The following is a 23,196-nucleotide window of genomic DNA, read 5'->3' on the forward strand; positions in this document are numbered from 1 at the left end:
CTGGAGCTGCAGCCTGCAGACCTCCCAGGAGAGGGCCAGCCGCGGCCGAGCCCCGGGGAGGTGAGGGGCGTGCGAGGATCTGGGTGTCGGGGCGGGAGTGGGGGGCTAGCGCGCTGGTTCTGCACCGCCTGCGAGACCAATCCAGGAAGCAGCGCCACTTCTTGACTCCTGGAGAGCTGCTGCACCCCTTGTGGGCCAAGGCCGCGGGGGCGCCCCAGCCGAACTAGCCCTCGCTGTCGCGCAGGCGCACTGAGCCGCACGGCTCCCGCGGCCGGCCGCTTTCCCGCCGCGCAGGCGAACTGAGCTGCACACCATGAGGCGCGATCGCCAACAGCTTGGAGCAGGCCGGAGGGCGATGGGCGGGGCCCCTGTTGCGCTGTGGCTCGGCCGTCGCCCCGCCCACTTCCGGCGTGCGGCTCTTCCGGGCGGAGGCGCCTGGCCTGGGTCCGAGGTGGGGCGCGTCCAGACGACGAAGGAGACGACGGTCGACCGTCAAGGCCGCAGCCGCCATGGCGTCCAGCGGAGTCCGCGGGCCGACGCCGCGCCGGGGACCGACACTCGGCGGCGCTGCGCTGTTCCTGCTGCTCCTCCCGGCGGCCGCCGCTCAGGGTGAGGGTGGTCGGGGGGCACAGGGTCAAGGGGCCGAGGGGACCGGGAGAGGTGAGGACAGGGGGAGCAGGGTCGGGGTCAAGGAGCGCAGAGGGCAGGGGGTCGCAGCCGCTCGGGGTCGCTGCTCCAGGCCCGCGCGGTTTGCGGGGACAGCCGGGAGCCACCCGAGTGTCCGTTCGTGGTCGGGACCGGCCCTTTGTCCTGGCTCAGCATTCGGGGTGGTCCGGGACCGCGGGGCGGCCTGGCCGAGCGCGCTGTCCCCTCCTTAATGGCCCTGCTATCCTGGGAAAGAGCTGTCGATTGTGGACCCGGGGTCGGAAGCAGAGCTCTAGAGCTGCCTGACCTACAGCAGGTCAGCGGCTGGAGTCCAGGGGCCTGGCTTTTGTGTGGGCACAGCTGGTGTGTTGGGGGGCTTTGCTCGACAACAGGTCGAGGAGACCTGTGTGCAGCCCTTCCACCGATGCCCACTGTACAGAGTAGACCCCTCTGAGGAGCTCCAGGGTCATCAGCCAGTGCTTGATCTTGGCCTGCCCTGCCGCCCAGGTTCTAGGCTCCAGACCTTCCCTACTTGGGCAGGTGGGTGGTCCTCCTTGTTTATCCCACCACTTCTCAGTAACCACCTGGGCCAGGTGCTGAGCCCACATAGTGACTGGCTGATGGAAGCTCTGAGTTCCTGGGCCGCCTGACCTGGAAATAGCAGTTAGAGGGGTGAGGGGTGAGGAGAGTGCGTGACCTAAGAGCTCAGAAGCTCCAGAAAAGGGACTGCTGGACGGCAGTGTCCTGTGGGTGATCTGCAGGTGGGTGGGGATCTTGGAGGGTTTGATGGGGGAGCTGTGTGTGGTGTGCGGGGGATGGAGGGTAATCACCAGTGTGGGGCACAGAGCCTCTGGCTGGCGACCTCACCCTCCTGGGCCAGCCTGAGGGGCCAGGGTGTTTCTCAGCTCTGGTCAGCTGTGGCTGCATCAACTCTGTTTAGCCCTGCAAGGCACCTTCCCTCTGTGTGGCCTGAGCGGGTGTCTGCGTGCAGTGCTGCGTGAGTCTCTTCAGTCTCCTTCTGAACACATTTGGGTGCACACTTGTGACATTGTCTCTCAGTGCAGCAGTGGAGTTGCACAGAATAGGGAACTTTTGGTTGAAATTGACTTTTCAGCACAAATGTGAATTTTCAGCACAACAGGATATATGTAGCTGAAGAGAAAGAGTTGTTAGGAAGACTTGGCTCCCGTGACCATGGGGCCAAGGAGCCCTGTGAGCTGGTTTCATTGACCTGGGAGTGCTCTTTACTAAACAGGATGGATGAGAGCCAAATCTGCTATCACCCAAGAGCCTCTCCTGGGTGGCTGAAGGGCCTGTGCCCTTTCATTGTTAGAGTGGGTGTGTCAAGAAACGCCCCCGGTGTGTTTGGCTGCTTGCTTTTCATGCTGGCTTAGCCCTGGACTTCTGAAGCCGCCAGAGACCCCTGTGAGCTGAGCGGGCGGGTCCTGTGACAGTTTGAGAATGAAACCAGGCTTAGTATTTCAGGAGAAAAGCCGCTGTTTTTCTAGCCACACTGAACACTGAGGTGCTCCTTTCCCACAGAGCCTGGGCTCGCTGTGTGATTTTACTGCTTGTCATGCTATAGGAATGTGACTACACCATCTAAGATACTTTGCATTCCTTGCAAGGATGCTGTGTGTACTAGTCAGGAAAAATTACCTGAAAGAAACAGAACCAGCAGGATATATGTAGAGTTATGAGGGACTGGCCCACGGGACCGTGAGGCTGAGGAGCCCCATGAGTCACTGTCTGCCCAACCAGGGAGAGCTAGCGTGTGGTCCAGTCCACACCTCAAGGCCAGGCAGCAGGGAGCCAGGGAGTCATGGCGTAGTCTCAGCCCAAAGGCTCACTGGCAAGGGTAGATGACAGCTCATAAGGCAGATTCGTGCTGCCTTGCCGTTTTGTTCTGTCAGGGCCTCAGTGGATTGGGAGATGCCCACCTCCTTGGAGAGGGCCAGTGCTTTCATCTGTCCACCCGTTCAGATGCTAATCTCTTCTGGAAACACTTTCACAGATACTACCGGAACTATGTTTTGGGAATTCCCTGGCAATCAAGTGGTTAGGACTCGGTGCTTCCACGGCCAGGGGCCCTGGTTCCATCCCTGTTCGGGGAACTAAGATCCTACAAGCCATGAGGAGTGGCCAAGAAGAAGAAAAAAATCTTCGTAAAAAAGGAAAAGAGAAACGGTGTTTTACCAGCTCTCTCAGCATCCCTTAGCCCAGACAGATTGACAGGTGTGTGAACTCAAAGACCATCACGACAGTCCAAAACCAGCCATGTCTTCTCTGCTGTGCGCTTGGGTGGAGGGGAGGCGTTAGGAACCCACAAGGTGTTGAAGAGCTTTGGAGAGATTCATTGAATTGAAGAAGTTTCGTGGGTTTTGGACCCCACTTTAATTGTGTATGGGGTCAGACTCCAGCTGAGTTTCATCTTTACATCCGGAGGGACGGCGACCCTTGAAAGGACCTCAGTCTGTTGTCCTAAACAGAGGGATCCAGAGGAGCTGGGGGTGGAGGTGGGGCTCCTTCAGCACTCTTTCAGTCCAGCAGCACTGCGGTCCTGCTGCTGAAAACGGGGGGAAGGGGGCTCCCAAGCAGGTCACAGGGCAATGGATGCATGCACGGGTCTGAACCTTTGCCTTGCTCTGTACTGTCCTTCCCCCTTTTCTGCCGAGGTGGTAAGACAGCCAGGACTTTCTGTCTAAATGAACTTGCCTCCACATTTCTCCTGTGAAGGTGACAGCCCCAGCACCCCCCGTCCCACGTGTCCTTTCACCCTGCGCCATGGCCACAGTGCCTTACTCTGGGGACCTTCCACTGCCGCTGGCATGGCCAAATGCAGCCCTCTGGTCTGTTATGTTCCACAGGAAATATGCTTATTGTTTCCTTGTTGTTAGAAAACATGCCTCTTCATACACGTAGTGTGTGTCCTTCTTTGGTTAAGCAAGACTCACCTGAAACTGTAGGAAAGAACTCACGTGTACCATGGCTGGTATGTCCTGAGAACCCTTTTTTCTTTAGCTTAGTTTTCCTGAGAGCACAAGACTTAAGGTTCTCTAGTCACTGGCTCAGAGTCCAAGCTGGAGAGCCTGGCCTCAGCGACATTGCCCCTTCGAGCTTGGGATCTTGGGTGGGCTTTTTGGCTCCAGATTTCCTGTTTCCATGATGAGATAAAAATGCCCTGAATGACCAAGAGTGCCTGGTTTCTGAATCAGATGTTAATAGTTAACATGTTTTCCTTACTACGCCCTGGCGTTTTCAAGGGCTTTGTGCTGACTTTGTGAGGGCTGTATAACATTGATGTTTCTGCACTGAGAACCTGCCTGGTGGTTCCAGGCCATGCTGGGAGCAGGAGGGCAAGGCAGTCCCCTTGGCCTGCCCCTCCTGGCTTCTCTGTTGACTTGTGTTGGCCCATGACCTGGAGACCCTGGGCTGGACGGGTCTGCTAGTTCCTGCAAGACCAGTTGTCACACAGGCTTCTATGTTGGAAATTCCCCATGAAGAATTCCTCTGCTTTATTACTGTTGCTCTCTTGGCCTCTGTTAAGATTGACAACAAGGAAGTGCAGGCTTTCTTCAGTTTTTCAGAAGGAATCGAGAGTGGATGTGTTAGGTGTCATGCAGATAGATCCCCACCGTGCCTCCCTGTCCAGTGCTTTATTAGAGAAAGTTAGAGCTGCAGAGAAAGTTGAAGGAAAGATGGTGCAGTGAACTCCAGAATCCCTGTCTGTTCTTACAGCCTTGGCCACGTGTGCTCTGCCTTCATGTCTGTATCTGCCTGGGACGGCTTATTTGCTTATTTTGGCAGTATAACGTGGCTTGTGGGACTGTAATTCCCTGACCAGGGACTGAACCCAGGCCACTGTAGTGAAAGTGCAAAGTCCTACCCATTGGACCACCAGGAAAGTTGGATTACCCAGACTGATGAGAGCAAGTTATGATGTGGCCATTTGCCCTAAGTTTGCCAGGGTGTATCTCCTAAGAAGGAAGATAGTGGCAGAACGTGACAGTCAGGTCTGCATGGTGACCATTAGGATGCTACTGAACACTTGATTTAACACACACCCAGTGCACACGGATCACCAGTTACCCAGTAGCATCCTCTGGCCACTGACCCCGGGCACTCGTGTTGCTTTTGGCTGCGATGTCTCTTAGCCTCCATTCCCTGGAGCAGTCCCTCAGCATGTCCTTGTGCTCAGAGGCCTCTTTGCCGTCCCATCAGTTTCCTCTGATCTGATTCTAGTGCGTGTGGGGAGGGTTCAGCCACTGGGTGACTGTCCTTCCTGCACCCTCGGAGGCACCTTCTGCCACTGGTCCTGTGGTTCTGTGGTCATATGTTGTTGCGGCAGTACGTTTATCACTCTTCGGGTGCCTTTTCTCTTCCTAAGTACAGTTAAATGGGGGTGGCGGGGTGCTCTGAGACCGTATGTAATCTCTTGTCCCTCCACAAATGGCTCAGTGGTCTTGGCGTCCATTGTGATGGAGACTCTTGGCTGGTTGTCCTTCTCTGTTTATCCCATGCTAGTGTGAGATCATGAACATTCAGGAGGTGAGAGTCCGTCACTCTGATGTTTAAGCCAGTTTGGCAAGGAGGACCCCCCACCCACGCTGGCTTCTGGGCCTTTGTGCCACTGTCAGAGGCAGCAGGCTGTCCGAGGTGACGGTGTCGTCTCCGCCCCAGTTGTGGGGCCAGCTGTTGTCCTGCGCGGAGCCCAGTGCCTTGTAGTGGGGACAGTATTATCTACCCTCGGCCCCTTGGTGGACAGAAGTCAGAATTCAGCTTTCAGGTGAAGCTGTCCTCACGGCAGCCCCGCGGGGCTCCCCCTCCTGCCATCCAAGGCTGGGGGGTAGGGGACCTCCGAACACCTGTGGCCTGCCCTCTCGGCCCTGCTGTGAGAGGCGTTTGGGGGCTGTTAGCCTCCTCTGCCCTCCTGGGCTGAATGTGTCAAAGTAGTCTAAAATCAGCTTCAACACAAACTTAACAGCACTTCACTGGAGGCTCTGAGAAGGGCCTAATCATTTAATAGTGATTGCCTTAGAATGGTATGTTGTGACAAAAATGGGCTTTTATTTTTAAAAATGGGATATACAAGAGCTACACTATTGAAGAGAAGCACTCCTAGCCCTCTCAGGTAGCAGTTTACTGTACAGGTCCTGGTCAGCAAACGTTATGAATGAGATTGTGACTTAGAGCTAAAGCTCCCTTTCCTTCATTTTATCATGAGACTCTCAGGAAGTCCAGGGAGTTGAGGGACCCAGGTGGTGAACACTCCTCTGCCCGCCGTTGGGTTTGTCACATTGTGAAATTACAGACACCCCCGCGCCTCCCTGCACACGTCTTTATCAAGAGCTCAGTGTTCCTCTTTCCTTAGATCCATTCATTCTATGTGCAGTGAGATGCAGGAACCTACGTGTGCCGTCGCGTGCATTCCACCTGTGCGACCCTGACCTCTTTCCAGCCTCAGAACAGGTGTCTCCAGCGGTCGGGGCCCCACCCAGTCTGACCTGCCTGCCTCAGTTGAGTCTCACCTGTCCCGAACCCTGTGCTGTGGGCCTTTGTGGGGGCCTCTCCCTGCCCTCATGGTCTGTAGAGTCATGTGTGTGCGGGCGTGCTTCTCTTCGGGGCTGAAGAGTGTCCCACTGCAGGACTCTGCAGTCACCTCTGTCCCCTGCCCCCAGGCACTGCGTGTGAGGAGGAGGTGGTGCTGGGAGGGGCTAATGTTCCCACTGGGCAGGAGGAGCCGCCTGGCGGCTCTCCGGACCTGCGGGGAGGCCGAGGGGCATGCAAGGTGCCTGGACCGCTGGGCTGTGTTCAGCTCTCGGCTGTTCCCATATGTAAAGATTGCCGTCAGCCCTCCTGCGCACATGGGTCCTGGTGGGTCTGGGACACACAAGACTGAGAGTGGAACTGCTGAGTCTCGGCGGAGCATCTGTTTGTTTGCAAGTTGCTGAGCCGTTCTGCACACCTACTGACATGCCGAGAGCCCCTGATCCTCGCCACGGTTTCACATGCTCAGTTCTGGTGGGTGTGAAGTGGGACCTGACTGTGCCTCGTGTGCCTTTCCTGGTGGCCAAGGGTTGTGCTCAGGCCTCTTGTGTATGCGCGTGTCAGGGCAGCCTGGGGTGAAGAGCAGCTGCTTGATGGTGGTTTGGAGAGTCTTTGTTCGTGCACCAGCTCTCCCCTGACTGGCTTGAGTTCCAGAGCTGTTAGCTGCTCAGCTTTGAGTCCTTCCTGTAGTGGCTGTCCCAGGAAGATGCCTGAAGGGCGGGGGTGTGCAGGGTGCTCCACGGGGTTGGAACGGCTTCTCCCTCCTGCCTGGGGGACTGGCTGGGGGCTGAGGCCTGGTTCAAGCCTAGCCTGGCGCTGCTGTGGCCTTCGGCTCCAGAGTGTCTGCTGAGGAGCTGGTCAGTGGTGCCCAGGCAAGAAGCAGGCGGCCGTCTCCCAGGAGACCCCGGGGTCAGGACCGCACATGCTGCTGGCATGTCCCCACAGGATTCCGCTTACAGAGGCTCAGCCATGCACCTTGAAGGCTGGCTGTCTCTCTCCAGGTTCTAAGCATGGCTCGCTGTGCCCTCTGGGGTGTTGACACTGCAGGGTTCTCAGTGATGTTCATTCTTTCCCTGCAGGTTGTTCTCAGAACACAAGCAGAACCTGTGAAGAGTGCCTGAAAAATGTCTCGGTAAGTGGTACACGGTCAGTGCATGATCCAGAAGCACACTGGCCAGCTCTGACTCCAGGGGCCGTGTGCATGGTGTGGGGTTCAGGGCGGTCAGTAACAGCTTTTCTTGGGCGATTTAAGCTATCTCAGGAGAGCTGCACACACCACCGAGTTATTAAAGTGCTGCTTCAGCTCCTGAGAGCAAACGTGTAATGGGCTCACAGCCAGGAACGCATGTGAGCCCCGGGGCCCGCAGGTGTGGTGTTGGGTGAGCGCAGGTGCTTGGAAGTGGGGAGGCATGTTTAGCCCCTAATCTGTGACTGTGGACCTGTGTCCAGGGCTTCCTGGGCGTCATTCCACCTTGCAGGCCTGTTGGGACAGGGGCTGGGCTGTTCTACACATGGGCCCTGAGACATGGCAGGTGTGCCTGGAGTCCTCCCAGCCCCCCTCTTCTCACCCAGTGCTGAGCTCTCCTGCTGAGGGGCCCTTGAGACAGAGTGCCCCATGTTCTTTCTCATCTCTGGGGTTGGGGTGCTCAGATGACAGTGGGTGCACATGTCCTCTGAAGGCCTGACTCCAACTCTGAACCCAGGCAGGGGAGGGCTTCCCTGGTGGCTCAGTGATGAAGAATCCCCCTGCTCAGTGCAGGAGACACGGGTTTGATCCCTGATCCGGGAAGATCCCACATGCCTCAGAGCAGCTAAGTTCCTCCGTGCTCTGGAGCCAGTGCCCTGGGACAAGAGAAGCCACCACAATGAGAAGTCCACGTGCTGCACCTAGAGAAAAAGCCTGACCAGCAGTGAAGCCCAGTGCAACCAAAAGTAAAGAGTGCAGAGGAAAGCCAGCCCTCAGTGTGTGACTCCTCAAAGCACAAGAGCTGCCGGAAGGGTCCATAGACCCCTGCAGCCTGCCAGCGCCCCGTGTGGTTCACCATGTGCTTGTACCTCATTATCTCAAAACAGGAGAGAGATGGTGACAGAACTACCCCAGAGGAGAACTTACTGCAGTGTGCTCCAGGTGCTCCCGGTAAAACTGCAGGGGAGGAATGGAAGATGAGATGTTTAAAACTTGACGGTTTTAAAATGGAGGATTTCCCCTCAATTTTTAACTCAGGAAAGAACCACTGAAATGGAAGGGATCCTCAAATGGCCAAAACGAAGAAGGCCTTGCTGCTGTTTGTCATTTTGAACATGAGGCACTGGAGTGTACACTGCCTCCGTGGTCCCGGGACCCCAGGTTTCATGGCGACATTTTTTTGGTAACAGACTCTCACTCTAACTTGGGATGGAAAAATAACATTGTTTTCCATCCTGTTAAAACCTGGAAGAAAAACAACTTGGTGAAATCTTTACTTTCAAGCATAAAAATACCCAGAATGTTCTAACCTGGGTGGGCTTGTTAGGTGGCTCAGACCTCCCTTCTGAGCCGGCACCTGTCCGGCTCCGGGACCCTGCCTGATGTGCTAGCCAGGTCCCCACCATGTGTTCCAGGGACACAGGCAGCCCGGCTTCAGGCTCACTGGTTCTGCTTCTCTTCAGTTGCATCGTCTTTAAAATGGACCGCTCGGTGCAGTTGTAGAGGTCAAGTTAGGGTCTTTGCAGGGTAATAACCTGGGGTGGACACCACTCTACTGCCTGGCTTGGTCCCTCCTGCAGGGGATGTGGACCCTCCAATGAGGACGTGGGGAAGCACACAGTGCCTGACTTCCTGCCAGTGCTGCAGGAAGCCACGAGGCTTGGGGTGCCTGGTTGAGTGAGGAGGGCCTTGGTGGGTGGGTGGAGGTGAGCTGCTGTGTTGGGGAGGGCGTTGAGGAGGGAACAGCAGTGGCGGGGGCGGTACAGGGCAGACCCTGGCCCGTCTGACACCTGACATCCTGTCATCGTCTCTTCCAGTGCCTTTGGTGCAACACGAACAAGATGTGCCTGGACTACCCAGTGACCAAAGTCCTGCCGCCCAGCTCCCTCTGCCGGCTGAGCTCTGCACGCTGGGGCGTGTGCTGGGGTGAGGCGCCACTTTCTTTGGTTTCTTGCAAAACCAGTGTCGTTTTGAACATTCTGGTTGTGCTTAATGAAGGGAAGACACCAGAAGTGGGAATGGCCTGTGAGAGTGCTGGTGTCTGAGAGAGGGGTGGCCCAGGTATGACGGCCATGGCCTCGGTTCTGCAGGCGTCTCCCCATATCCCAGGGCCGTGCAGGTGGTGTCAGCACCTGTCCCGGTGGTGGTGCTTCTCCTGGGGAGACGCGCGCTCAGTGAGACCCAGGCTGGTTTCTAGTGGCCATATGAGGTGGTGGGTGGTATGGGCTACCACCTGGAACTCATTTTTATGAGCTGGGCTTATTAATCCTTTCCTTAGTAGCTCATGTTCAGGCCCTTCTAGAGGCCTGCCTGGCTGCAGGTTGTGGGAGCTGGTGCTCTCACAGGGAGTTGTGACGGTCTGTTTGTGTGTTTGTGTCTTGGGTTCACCTGCAGTTTAGTCTCTGTTACCTCTTTTTCTAAACGATTTCTCTCTCAGAATATGTCAGCCTTCAACTGAACAACTCACTTCTGATTTCACCCGCTGAAACCTCAGGGATCCAGAAGTTTGTGTCTATGTGGGGAGTGTGTATGTGCGTGCATGTACATTTGTAGAGACATGCTTGTTGATGTCCATGCAGCTGGCTGTCCTCATGGCCACCCTCACCCCAGAAAGGCTCCCTGGGCCTCGCCAGCGTCTGCTTCGTCCTGGTGTCTGTCTCCCCGGGACCTTCCCTCTCAGCTGTTCTGCAGAGATGGCTCTGGCTCCAGGGAACTGTGGGCATCTTGGGCTTTAACTGTTAAAGTGCTTTTAACGGTTGGAAGCGTGGCTCCTAACACAGTGCGCACTTGAGCCCTCACCCCCTCTCTCCAGGCCTGAACTCTATAGAGTACACGCATGCATGTGCACATATATGTGTGTGTACAGACACTTGTATTCTAGAGGACATGCACACATATGCACGTACTCGTGTGTGAACACACGTACTGTAGAGGACAAACACACATGCATGCACATGTGTGTGGACACACACACACACACACACACGTGTACTCAGTGGGTTGTCATAGGAGTCTGCAGGTGATGCCACTCAGACCACATCCAGTACTTTCCTCTCCCCTGGGACCCCACGGGCGACTGCTGTGGTCTGCTGGTGGACATCGGGCTGTATATGGGCTGCCGTGTGCTCCTGTGTCGGCTGAACGCAGACGCCTACCACCCTGGGCATGCCCTTAGGACCAGACTGCTGGCTCACACCAGCAGTTTAACCTATCAGCCACACGTTTCTCAGGAGTGGCCACCCCAGTCTACGCTGCTTCAGGCAGGGTGGGGCCTTGGTCGGTCCTTTTCTGTGATGTGAGGTTCCAGCCCTGGGGCTGTGAGTGCAGCTGGACACAGGACATCTTGCACTGGGTAGTTTGGGGAGGGGGACTCTGCATTCCACGCAGGTTCGCACTGGGTGAGGGGGTGCTGGGGGCAGTCTTTGTGGTAATAGGAGGGTGGAGTGCCCGCAGTTCCCAAGAGAAAGTGTGATGGACTTGTTGGGTTCATCCTCGGGCAGGCAGGGAGCTGGGATCTCGTCCAGGGGAGCCTTGTGGTCGGGCAGCTGGAGATACTCCTGGTTCACCTGGTCACAGCACACCTTGCTCCCACGCAGGCCTGGGCCCCATGTGCTTTCTGTTCTTAGAGATGACGGGCATCTTATCCAGTTCTAGGCATAATTGTGTGGGGTTGTGATTGTGACAACCTTAAATGTATACATTCAGTTGGAGAACAGTGAAGTCTACCATTTGGCCCCTTATCCAGGATCAGGTCTCTCTTTGCTCAGGTCTATTATGCCCTGTTCCCCATCATGGTGAGATTTCTGTTTCTGCTTTATAACTGGGTCTAGCTGCTGACGAGAAAGGCTCCTGTGGGGGCAGGTGTGTCTTAGAGCCAAGGTCCTCTCGGTCTGACCGGTTTTTAAAGTTGATTGTTTGGGAGTTCTCTAGTCCAAAAGTTACACCCTCTCCTTGCAAGGGTCTTGTGTTACTTCTCTTTCTTGTGTTTCTGGCACTTCAGGATAGGTCAGGAGAGAAAAAACCACAAGATTCATGGCCAGCGCTATCACGCTGTCAGCCTGAGGTGGCTCTGGGGTGGGGGCACCAGGGCGGCGGGCATCTGCCTCCCCCACCCCCAGCCAAGGAGCTGGCAGGGTTGAAGGTTATCAGCTCCATGAGGCAAGTCCAGTGCTGCAGACTATCATGGGAGGGTCCCACCACTATCCAGGAGTACAGGGCGGGGCTAGGCTGCCTGGACGGTGCCAGGCTGTACTGTGAGAGGCTCTGGTGTGAATGGAGTGGAAAAGTACTGGCTGGCTGGTTTTAATTTGTAAACCCTCAAGAGAAGCTGGAAAGAATTGGAACTTGTCCTAAGTGTGTTTGGTCTGGACAGGAAACCATAGTCAGCTGATGGTGGCAGTGCTGTTTTTCAGGCCCTGGGTGTCCCTTGGCCTGGGCCATGGCTCTGGCGGGCCCTTGGCCTGCACAGGCGGACTTGCCTCCTGCTGGCCTTTGACTCAGGTCGTCAGAGCAGGGCTGGTCTCCCTGGTTTAGTCAGCTTTTCTCAGGCTGGAAACATCTCTCCAGCATCAGGTGATGAGGAAAGTTACCTGTTGCTTGAAGTTGATGGAAACTGGTGACTCAGTCACAGAAACAGGCTGGAGGAAGGTGGGGCATTGCCGCCACAGCCCTGGTTCTGGAGACCTTATGGGGGTGGGGTGCTCCTGGTTCTGGAGACCCCATGGGGGAGGGGCGCTCCTGGTTCTGGAGACCCCATGAGGAGAGGCGCTTCTGGTTCTGGAGACCCCATGGGGGAGGGGCACTCCTGGTTCTGGAGACCCCATGAGGCGGGGCACTCTTAGTTATGCAGACCCCACAAGGAGGGGCATCCCTGGTTCTGGAGACCCCATGAGGAGGGACATCCCTAGTTCTGGAGATCCCACAAGGAGGGGCGTCCCTGGTTCTGGAGACCCTTTGGGGAGGGACATCCCTGGTTCTGGAGACCCCATGGGGGAGGGGTGCTCCTGGTTCTGGAGACCCCACGAGGAGGGGCGTCCCTGGTTCTGGAGACCCCATGGGGGAGGGGTGCTCCGGGTGCTGGAGACCCCACAGGGAGGGGCGCTCCGGGTTCTGGAGACCCCACAGGGAGGGGCGCTCCGGGTTCTGGAGACCCCATGGGGGAGGGGCACTCCTGGTTCTGGAGACCCTGCAGGGAGGGGTGCTGCTGGGAGCGCTCAGGCCCCTAACTCTGCCCCTTTGCACCTGCAGTGAACTTTGAGGCCTTGATCATTGCCATGTCAGTGATCGGGGGCTCCCTGCTCCTGGGGGTTGCCATCTGCTGCTTCTGCTGCTGCAGGAGGAGCCGGAGCCGACGGCCGGACAAGAGCGAAGAGAAGGCCATCCGGGAGCGAGAGGAGCGCCGGGTCCGGCAGGAGGAGCGGTGAGGCCCAGCATGATCCGGGGGCAGCAGGATCCTGTTGCCCGAGCTTCCTACACGTCTGAAGAGCGGGACCATGTGGAGTGTGTCCGCAGGGTTTTCTCAGGGTGGTATGGAGGGTGGGAAACTGGATGTGGGGGCTGGGCCGGCATGGCCTCTAGCGGGTCATCCAGTCCTGAGCCATTTGAGGCTCAGCAGGAGGAAGGCATTTAACTAGGTCTCCTGTCCATCTGAGGCCTAACTGGGCCTCTTGTGTGACCAGTGCTCTGGTGACCATGTGTCCCTGGTCCTGGAGCCCTTTGGCGAGTGTGCGTAGTGCGGCCAGGGTTGGGGGTGCTGACCTGCCAGCCTGCGGCTGCTAGGGGCCAAGACCCATGTACTCTGCACTGTCTTCAGAACCAAGGAGAAGATATTTGCTGATTTGTTTTTATGTGAAAAGAACGTTTTCTAAAATCACAGTAAGGGGCACTGGAATTGGTTTTATCAAAAGGAAGAGTTGAATGATGTGCCATCAAAGCAACCTCGAGTGCGTGCTTAACACCTGGCCGTCCCAGTGGGCGTGGACACGGCCAGGCTGTCCTGCCCGGCCTGGCTCCAGGCCAGAGGCTGTGAGAGGCACAGCTGTTAGAATTACGCTGTAGTTTGGTGCTAAACCAGATTTCTCTGTTTTAGGAGAGCGGAGATGAAGTTGAGACATGATGAAATCAGAAAAAAATATGGTAAGAACAGTGGGCTCCCCATTTCTGTTGGCAGGAGCTGGCCCGGCCTTCCTGGTCCCGTTCAGTGCTGGGCAGTCTCTGCTGTGTGGGGGGTGGCTCTCCAGGAGTTCGTGGTTGACCACTGGTGCCCCCAGGTGTTTGTGCCTCCATCGGCCTTCCAGGCACCTGTGTGCCCATGAAGTGCTGCTTCCCTTCCCCTCTGCTCGCCTTCCAGTGGGGGAGCTTCTGAGCTGCGGGGCCCTGCATCCTCCGCCCTCAGGCTGTAGTTGCTCCTGGCCTGTCTTCCCACCCTCTCGGCAGTGACCACACTCAGGCCTTGTCCTGGGAGCTGTGTTGTATTCTGTTTCAGTGTTTGCTTGGTGAGGTTTTCCGTTGGGGGGACTGTTTTCTTCAGTGTTATGAGCATTGAACCTGCTCCTGTGTTTAGATAGTTCTGTGCTGATTCTCAAACCACCAAAATCATTGGTGTTTTCTGCACTTGGTTTCCTCTGAAATTGGAAATTGTAGAAAGGAACTTTTTGACATCTGATTAAAATTAATGTAAATAAGAGACGGGTGTGTGCTCGCATGCGTGTACACACACACACACACACACACACACACACACACACACCTGGACCTGTGCCCAGTGTGTGCTCGCATGCGTGTACACACACACACACACACACACACACACACACACACACACACACCTGGACCTGTGCCCAGCCTGCAGAAGGCCTTTTCTGGAGCAGTCAGACATCTGATTACAGTTAATGTAAATAAGACGGGTGTGTGCTCACATGCGTGTATACACACACACACACCTGGACCTGTGCCCAGCCTGCACAAGGCCTTTTCTGGAGCAGTCAGACATCTGATTACAGTTAATGTAAATAAGACAGGTGGGTGTGTGCTCACATGCGTGTATACACACACACACACCTGGACCTGTGCCCAGCCTGCACAAGGCCTTTTCTGGAGCAGTCAGACATCTGATTACAGTTAATGTAAATAAGACAGGTGGGTGTGTGCTCACATGCGTGTATACACACACACACATACCTGGACCTGTGCCCAGCCTGCACAAGGCCTTTTCTGGAGCAGTCAGACATCTGATTACAATTAATCTAAATAAGACAGGTGGGTGTGTGCTCGCATGCATGTACACACACACACCTGGACACACATAAACACCTGGACACACACACACACACACCTGGACACACACACACCTGGACCTGTGCCCAGCCTGCACAAGGCCTTTTCTGGAGCAGTCAGACATCTGATTACAATTAATCTAAATAAGACAGGTGGGTGTGTGCTCGCATGCGTGTACACACACACACACACACACCTGGACATACACACACACACACACACACACACACCTGGACAGACACAGACACACACACACACCCCTGGACCTGTGCCCAGCTGCACAAGGCCTTTTCTGGAGCAGTCAGAGATTCCCTGTATTCCTTTCAAGGAGGTGATCAGTTGCCCTGTAATTGCACTGATGGAATTAACTTGTGCGCATTTGTGTGAAGCCCTCTGAATGGCCTGGACTGTGGAAGGAAAGCCTTGACCATGGGAAGAACTCGGGGCAGGGTCAGGGCTGAGCCTGATTGACACACAAGACATAGCGCAGACCAAACCCCAGCTCCTTTGGTGTCCTTCTCACAAGGCAGCTTATGTCTGTTTTTCCCTCTAAACTAGAAGTAGCGCCAGGAGCTGGTTTGGGTATTTTTTTCCAACAGGACCTTAACAATCCTGCTTGATAGTTTGCTACCCCAAACCAGCTGTGTGTTTCTCCCCAGCTGAGCTCACCGTCTTCCCCTGACAGACAGCACCCTCCCTCTGCCCGCACCTGGCCCCGTCCCAAGCCCTGCGGGGAGGAGAGTTTTGCAGTGGCTCCAGCTGTTTAAAGAGAGGGAGAGTATGCTTCTCACACAGATAGCTCCTGGTCTTCGGGTGTTTAGCTCTTTGACTGTTGAACTGACAAGTCACCTTCTGCCTGTGGCCTTAATTCTGAAAATTAATCAGGATTTATATAGAGCATCTCAAGTATGGTGCTTTTGTTTTCTTCTGTATAATTTAGCCAGCCACGGAGGGATGACACAGTGGCTTTCATATTTCTTTCTGAATCAGCAAACACGTCTTTTTTGCTTAGGACCTATTTTTCTTAGAAGTATTGTTTCCAGTAAATTTCACTTTGGTTTTAAAGTTGCCAGTGGTGTGACGTTCTCAGAAGGGTAGTGTCTGAGCTCCTTGCACACCTGTCTTCCTTGGGGCTTCAGTAAACCTTCATACAGGCTTCTGTGGAAACCTTCGTGCACAGCCTCACGTGCCGTTTTCTGGCTCTTGTTGCCTGTGGCTGAGTGTATTTCTAATCAGGCTTGTTTTGTTTTCAGGTTTGTTTAAAGAAGAAAACCCATATGCCAGATTCGAAAACAACTAAGATGCACTTGGTGGCGCGGCGAGCAGTCTCCAGGCCTCTAGTCAGCAGGGACCCCACTGCCCTTCCGCCTCCCACCCTGGGGAAGGAAGCTGCCTCGGGCCGAGGCCTGGGAGCTTCTGTTTCCTCTTCTCTCGTTTCTGTATTTAGTCACTTGAGACACGAAGGCTGTCAGGGCTTCTCTGTTGTTCTGTTGTCCACCTGGGGAGGATGCGGCGCACCTCAGGCCTCCGGTCGTCTGTGGGCCAGTGCAGACGGCCCTGCATCTGGGCCCGCGAGGTCCACATGCAGGAAGCGGGGCTGTGCAGTCTGTCCTGGGACCTCCCCCAACCCCTGTCGCTTCCTCTGCACCTCGGGGCCCAGGATGCAGTCTGACCTTGCCCACACCGAGTAGCATTGAGCCATAAACCTTTTTTTTTTTTTAATTATTGGATTTTATTTTCCTACCCAAAAGATTCTCCCAAAAAGCTTTATTGTCAAAGTGCAGACCATTTATAGGGTGATTTTTCAAGTTTGTGTCTTTACTGGTACATCAAGATATTTTTCTAGTGTTCATCTGAATTATAAAACCTCCGACGGGCGGTCGTCGGTCAGGTGCTATTGTGTCCTGGGGGTGGGAGGGCCTCCTGAGGCTCTGCCTGCCTTTTCAGCCCCAGTGAGCATCAGCCTCGGGGTTGGGGTCTCCTGAGTCAGACCCTCCCTGCTGTCTCTGGTGGTCACTCAGGGCTTGCAGGTGACCACGGGCCTTCCCTCAAGAGGAGGGGGCCGCTGATGGGATCTCCACACATAGGCACTGGCGGCTGTCCCACTTGTCCACGGACCCTAGCTCCCTCCCCGTCGTCTGTCTCGGCCTGTCCTGGGAATCTCCCACAGAGGCGGCTGCTTGAAGGGGAGTTGGGTGCGTATGGTGCCGCCCTTGGGGTTCCTTTCTTCCAGATTAAGATGCAGGCCCGCAGTCAGTAGCCCTTTGCGCTTCCTGGCAGGGACAGCAGATGGTGAAGTCACTGTGAACAGCCTTTCTTTAAAAAAATCTGAAAATAGTCCTAGTTGGCAAATTGTTTTAAATGAGGAAAACATTGAGCTTTGGGAAGGAAGGTGAAAGTGCACAATAAGTAGGAGCGTTCATGCGGATCCAGGGGTCACATGTGCCTGGTTAGCCACACGGATCTGTGTTTGACCTCACAGTTCCACCCTCACATTTCACAGACCAGAAACAACCTTTAACAAAATCCTTTGTCTTATTTCTCTGATTTCTTGGGCATTTAATAGCAATGAGAGTATTATGAAACATTCCTAAATATAACAGTCTGCAAATTTTTACTTTATGCTGTTTGTTCATAAACTTTTTAGTAGACTGATTAACTTTGTATTAACATGGTAGTTAGTATGAATGTAAAATCGCTCTTTCTTGACTTGAGGCTGCTGAGCTGAAAGCCAAGCCGGGTTGTAGATAAAATGGGTTGTTAGAGCAGGGTTGCTGGTGCACGTGCCACCCTCCCGCACAGCACAGAGCCCTCCCGGGAGTGGCTCCGCCGTCTCATGTTCTGAAGCAGCACCAAGAGCAGCCAGAGATTGTAACCTAAAGGAAACCACGAGTCTGAGTGCCTTAATCTTTAACCAGTTTCCAATCAGCTGATTAATACATGCTTTTGTTGACTATGCCTTGCATTCCTTGTGTTTCATTTCTGGGGGCTGTGGACGTGAGTGCTTGGGGAGCGAGGGCAGCAGGGCTGCTGGAGTATAAGACGGGCTTCCGGACCCACTGGCACGAGTGCGCAGCCTGCTCCTGATGCCAGGCCAGTAGGGATGCTCCACACCACGAGCTGAGTGGCCCCCGGGCCCTGCCCCGCCATGCATTCATTCCACCTGCAGTTCCCCTGTTGCAGACTGTGGCCAGAACAGACACCTCCCCCTCGTCCCCCCCCCCCCCCCCCGGGGTTTCTGCCTGGTGTGAGGAGGGCCCCTCCATCTTCTGAGTTGCTGCTTAGTTGGGGTTTTTTTGAGCACAAGCCTCGTGTCTCTATGCTCAGCCCTGCGATAAACGTTCTCTGCTCCAAACTCCGAGGTTAGTCTCAGTCACAGGGCAACTGGAAGGGACGGGCAGGCAGGGCACCGCCAGCCCCTCCAGGCTGCTGCGGGAGGAGGTTGGACCTATTCACACCTGGGACTGGGCTTTGCTGCCTCCCCTCAGGACACAGGAAGGGAAACCACGGTGGGGGCCCAGCTAGGTGGCTGCTTGGGGAAACTGGCCCACCTTTCAGGAAGGTTCCAGGAGCTCACTGCCTGCCAGCTAGTGCCAGCCCACAGGGAGCCTGCCCGCTCAGTGACTGAATCCCAGGGCCCAGGCACCAAAATGAGCAGGAGCCTCTTCAGGGGCCACAAGACACAGAGTCCTGGGCTCTGGAGCACGTGGTGGCGGGTCTGGGGTCAGAACTGGGCCGCTGTACTCACTGCCTGCCCCCACTGCCCGGGTCAGCTTGCCCCAGGCCCTGTGACCCCGACTCCACATTCCTGCACCTCTCCCTGGGCCCGCTGGGCATCAAAGACCTCTGACCAGAGCCGCCTGAACATGGGCTCCACGAGCCATGACTGCACTGTCCAAGCGTGCCACCCACCATCGTCGTCAGCAACTGGCCCCCAGGGGACATTCTAGTGTGTTCCCAACAGCCAGACCCCTGGCGGGCCACCTGCCCTGATCAGGCCGCTACCCCCCACCTTCTAGGGGTGCATAGGGTCTGGCTGAGCATCTGGGCTCCCTACCGCCTGCTCACCAGGCCCGTCAGCTCCGGTGATGTCATAGTCGGGTCAGGCGCTGCAGACGACAGAGCCAGAAGGTCAACTGGCCTGAGGTCAGTGTGGAGGCACAGGTGGCAGGTGGTCTTGGCTGGCAGGGCTGGGAGAGGAGAGGGACGCAGGTGCCAGGCCAGCAGCTGGAGGGAGCCCAGGTGCTGGGAGCCAAGTTAGTTCACCCTAGCAGCTGTGACCCTTGGGCCTGGCTGTGACCCCAGCCACTCCTGAGGACTCATCTGCCCTGCAACAGCCAGAGGGGGGCTCAGAGGATCTTGGAGTGCCTCTGCTCCAGCCACCGTGACAAGACCACTGACTCGAGGCATATACAACAGACATTTCCTGTCTCAAAGTCTGAAGGCCGGGAGTCTCAGGTGGCCCCTCCTGTGGAAGCGCACGGCCGTCCCTCTGTATGTCTGTCCTCACCTCCTCTCCTTGGAAGGACCCAGACAGACTGGATTAGTGCTCGCTCAGTGACTTCATTCTAACTTCATTTCTTCATTAACCATCCCCTCTCCAGAGCTTGACATCCTGAGTGCTGGGATTAGGGCTTCGGCTGGTGAATCTGGGGGACATGACGCAGCTCGTCATGGGCAGGGAGCCCCACGTTTGACCCTTGGGGTGCAGTAGCCTGTGGCACCCGTTCTGGGATGCAGGGCTCTGCTCACCATCTCAGCGGCAGGGGTGGGTTCCACAGCTTCCTAGGCCTATCTATAGGGCGGTCTTCCCTTCAGTCCCAGGCACCAGTGGGGAGGACCAAGTGAGCTCCTCCCTGACACGTCTGGGCCTCTGGTTCCCACGGGCCCACAGTGAGCTAGACTCGAGTGGGACCCATCCTCATCTGGCCTCCACAGGCCCCACTCTGGCCAGCGGACCTCTGTGGCTGGCCAGGTCCCCACAGAAAATGTTGCTTCTCTGTCCTTGCCATTCTCCAGGCAAGATTACTGGAGTGGGTTGCCATTCTCTCCTCCAGGGGATCTTCCTGACTCAGGGATTGAACCCCAGTCTCCTGCACTGGGAGGCAACTTCTTTATCATCTAAGCCACTGGGGAAGACCCCTTGAGCCGGTAATAATCCCCGAAGGTCAGGGATTTCCTTTGCTCCAGGACAGTGGCCCTTGAAAATGGCTACAGGTCCATCTGGGGAAGCCCTGAGAACCATTCCATGGTCTCACCTGTGGCTGAATGACAGGGTCCTTTCTCACCAGCCTGGAGACCACTGGGGAAAAGCCAGGTGTCCCCATTACCGTCACAGCTGGGTTTTGCCCGAATGTCTATGAATACTCAGTAATGTCTGACTCTGTGACCGTATGGACTGTAGCCCACCAGGCTCCCTTGTCCATGGAATTTCCCAGGCAAGAACACTGGATCAGGTTGCCATTTCCTTCTCCAGGGGATCTTCTAGACCCAGGAATCAAACTTGCTTCTCTTGCATCTCCTGCATTGGTAGGCGGGTTCTTCACCAGCTAAGCGAGAGGGGAAGCCTTTGCCAGACTTTGGGAAGTCTTTGACCAAAAGGCCTAGAATTTTCCTGCCTGCTAGCTTAGCAGATATGCATCAGTTTCATTCTCAGGGCCTCTCCCCTGACAGTTCCTGGGGCTTAAAAAATTCTGATTCCTCTCCTTCCTTCCAGGTGACATATTACTTCCTGTGGTCTATCTCTAGCTTCTGGTGCTGACCCCTGGCATCCACCCCACCAGGACCCCTTGGTGATCCATGGTAGACTCTCCAATCTGCAGAGGTCAGCTCCTGAGTGTGCTTTGCCTGTGCATTTCTCCATAACTTGGTGCAGGAAGTGCCCTGAATTTGGCTGGAGGGGCAGGGCGCAGGCTCACGTACTAGGCCTACCAACGGCCTCGTTTCCAGGAGCCCAGACCTTTGCTCCACAGCCGCGAACCCACCTTGGCAGCCCACTGCCTCAACCTGTGCCAGGCCCCGCCTCCAGGCACGCCCACTACCCTCTCCCGTGCCTGGCCCAGCCTCCAGGAGCACCGGTCTCCTGGGTTTGGGGAGGGAGGGACGCAAGAGGTGGTTTTTCCCCAGCGTTTCCAGGTGATGGTAATGCACAGTAAGGCTTAGAACGACTGCCCCAGAGGCTTGCTCGGCGTGGTGTGGCCCGGGTTAAGTAGCCTGGCGTCACCTGGGAGCTCGATCGGCTTGCAGAGCGTCAGTGCCCACCCAGGGCCTGATAAACCAGAGCCTGTGTTCCTCCGAGGTGCCCTGACAGTTTGTCTGGAGTGTCCCGGCTGAGCACCGCCCACCAGGGCTCTCAAGCTGGAGCTGCGTCGGAGTCCCGGAATCCCCCGGAAGGCCCTTAAAACCCGGATGGCTGGGCCCCGCCCCAGAGTCTCTGATCCAGCCTGTGTACTTGCAGCCTGTTCCCAGAAGGCGAGAGTGCTGCCCGTCCAGGGATGCAAGAGGATGACCCCGGTGAAGCCCGATGTCCTGTTAGCCCTGCGTCCCTAGCCTGCTCTCACGGCTGCACCTCTAGCCCCAGGCTTTTGCAGCACCTCCCAGATCTGACAGGCGCGAGGCCTGTTTCTAGGATGTTCCCCAGACCCCGCCAGGACAGCTGGGGAGGACCCACACCCTCGTTTGGGGTCGGGAGGTGGTCGGCAGAGGGGCCCCACCTCCGCAGGGAAGGGCTAGGTGGAGTCAGGTGACCGGAGGCTGCCCAGGGATCCAGCAGGGAGGAAAGAGGGATAAAATGAAGGATCGCTGACGATTTTTCTAGACCACGGGGCGTTTCCCGGTTTCTGTGGCCAGGGGGAGGGGTTTTCTGCTGAGGTTTGGGCGGATGCGCTGCCCCAACTGTGCTGCTCCAGGATCGGGATCTGTCCAGGAGTAAATGAGCACAAAACCTGGATTCACCGCAGCCTTCTGTTCGCACGGTCTCCTTTTCTCTGGCTAGAGAGACAGGGTTTCTCTTGGGGTTTTGCCACCTGCACTGGCCTGTCACCCCCACACTGGGGGCACCCTCTGGTCCGAGCTGGGAGATGAAAGAGGAAGAACACCTGGAAAGCCATCGCGTCGAGTCTCTGAGCTTTGGGTCTGCTCTCTAACCTGCCTCATTCTAGTCTTTCAGGGTCTTCCCGGAGTTGCTCACACCGGAAGTCTCTCCTAGTCTTCGGAAGGCTAGTTTGCTGGGTGTAGAGATCTGAGCTCCATGTGTATAAAGGCATCTATCCTTCCTCTTCCTGGTCTCCGGCTTCCGTGGTCTCTGCATCTGGTGTGTGGTCTTCTGGTCCTTGTTCTTCTGCATGTCATGTGTCTCTTTTCCCTCTATCTGCCTTCAAGGTGTCTTCCTTACCTTTGGCTTTCATCACTTTAAATATGGGATGTGTCTTGGTGTGACTTTTATATGTTTATTATGCTGCTGCTGCTTATTCACTTCGGTCGTTTTTGACTCTGTGACCCTGTGGACTGCAGCCTGCCAGTCTTCTCTGTATACATTTAAATCCTTCTGAATTTGAATCTGTGCCATGGTGTCTTTACTTATAGAAAATTCCCAACCATTGTTTTTTCAAATATATCTCCTGCCTATTCTTGCTTCTCCTTCTGTGACTCCAATTGTTGCCAACTGTATGTTGGGTGTGTGAGAGTGGCTCAGTCGTGTCCAACCCTTTGTGACCCCATGGACTGTATAGCTCGCGAGGCTCCTCTGTCCTTGGAATTCTCCAGGCAAGAATACTGGAGTGGCTTGCCATGTTAGGCCATTTGAAATCATTGCAGGCTTTTGTTTGCTCTGTTCTGTTGGGGGTGGGGCCAGTCTTTCCTCTCTGTTTGGTCTGCGTTATTTCCATGGTCTTATCTCAAAGCTCACGGTTCTTCCCCTTGTCTGTACTGAGTCTCCTCGTGAAACTGTTGAAGATCCTTCATCTCTGTTTGCCTGTTTTTATTTCCAGAATTTCCATGGGCCCCTTCTGTCTCCATCTCTGTGCTCAAAGTCTCCACTCTTTTCTTTGTGTTATCTTTTCCTCTAGAGCCTTAATATCAATTCGGTCTGACAACCCCAGCATTTGAGTCACATCTGAATCTGGATCTGGTGATTTTTGTGTCTTGATTGTGGGAGTTTTTCCTTCTTTTTTGTGTGTCTTGTAATTACTGAGAGCAAGATACTGTCTGGAAGGCAATAGAGACTGCGGTTAACAGTATTTATATCTGGAAATGGACATTTTTCTTCGTCTTTTTGGCTGCTATTGCAGGGGTCAGGCAGGCTACAGGCTGACTGGCTCTGGTTGCTATGGTTACCTTTAGTGCCCACTGACCTCACATTCCTCAGCATCACCCATGCTGAGGGTGGAGGATGGCTTGCTGGAAGGTTTTTCTCAGTGTCCCCACTCTGCCTGGAACTCCAGGCCTGCCCTGAGCACCTGCACCATGGGGAGGGGTTCTCTCCAGGTTCACTCCCCTCAGTGTGATGGATCCTCCAGCTTGCTTCTGGGCATTGACTACCCTGG

At 55.5% G+C, this 23,196-nt stretch overlaps 1 protein-coding gene across 1 annotated transcript; it reads left to right on the plus strand.

Moving 5' to 3' along the window:
* Positions 1 to 413: 413 nt before the first annotated feature.
* On the plus strand, positions 414 to 17,609 carry PTTG1IP (PTTG1 interacting protein). The gene is made up of 6 exons (XM_061167447.1): positions 414 to 609; positions 7,272 to 7,324; positions 9,196 to 9,304; positions 12,626 to 12,797; positions 13,467 to 13,513; positions 15,907 to 17,609. Exons 1-6 carry the CDS (start codon positions 510 to 512, stop codon positions 15,951 to 15,953), a joined length of 528 nt encoding a protein of 175 aa, XP_061023430.1. The 5' UTR covers positions 414 to 509; the 3' UTR covers positions 15,954 to 17,609.
* The last annotated feature ends 5,587 nt before the right edge of the window (positions 17,610 to 23,196 follow it).

This window comes from Dama dama, chromosome 19 (genome assembly GCF_033118175.1).
Source record: "Dama dama isolate Ldn47 chromosome 19, ASM3311817v1, whole genome shotgun sequence".
In the NCBI taxonomy this organism is placed as follows: Eukaryota; Metazoa; Chordata; class Mammalia; order Artiodactyla; family Cervidae; genus Dama; species Dama dama.

What these genes read in the sequence shown, in the direction of transcription:
- PTTG1IP (XM_061167447.1), top strand. Translation starts at nt 510, where the DNA reads ATGGCGTCCAGCGGAGTCCGCGGGCCGACGCCGCGCCGGGGACCGACA. An exon ending in CCCGGCGGCCGCCGCTCAGG is followed by an intron (nt 610 to 7,271) that starts GTGAGGGTGGTC and finishes CTTTCCCTGCAG; the next exon opens with GTTGTTCTCAGAACACAAGC. An exon ending in ACGCTGGGGCGTGTGCTGGG is followed by an intron (nt 9,305 to 12,625) that starts GTGAGGCGCCAC and finishes TTGCACCTGCAG; the next exon opens with TGAACTTTGAGGCCTTGATC.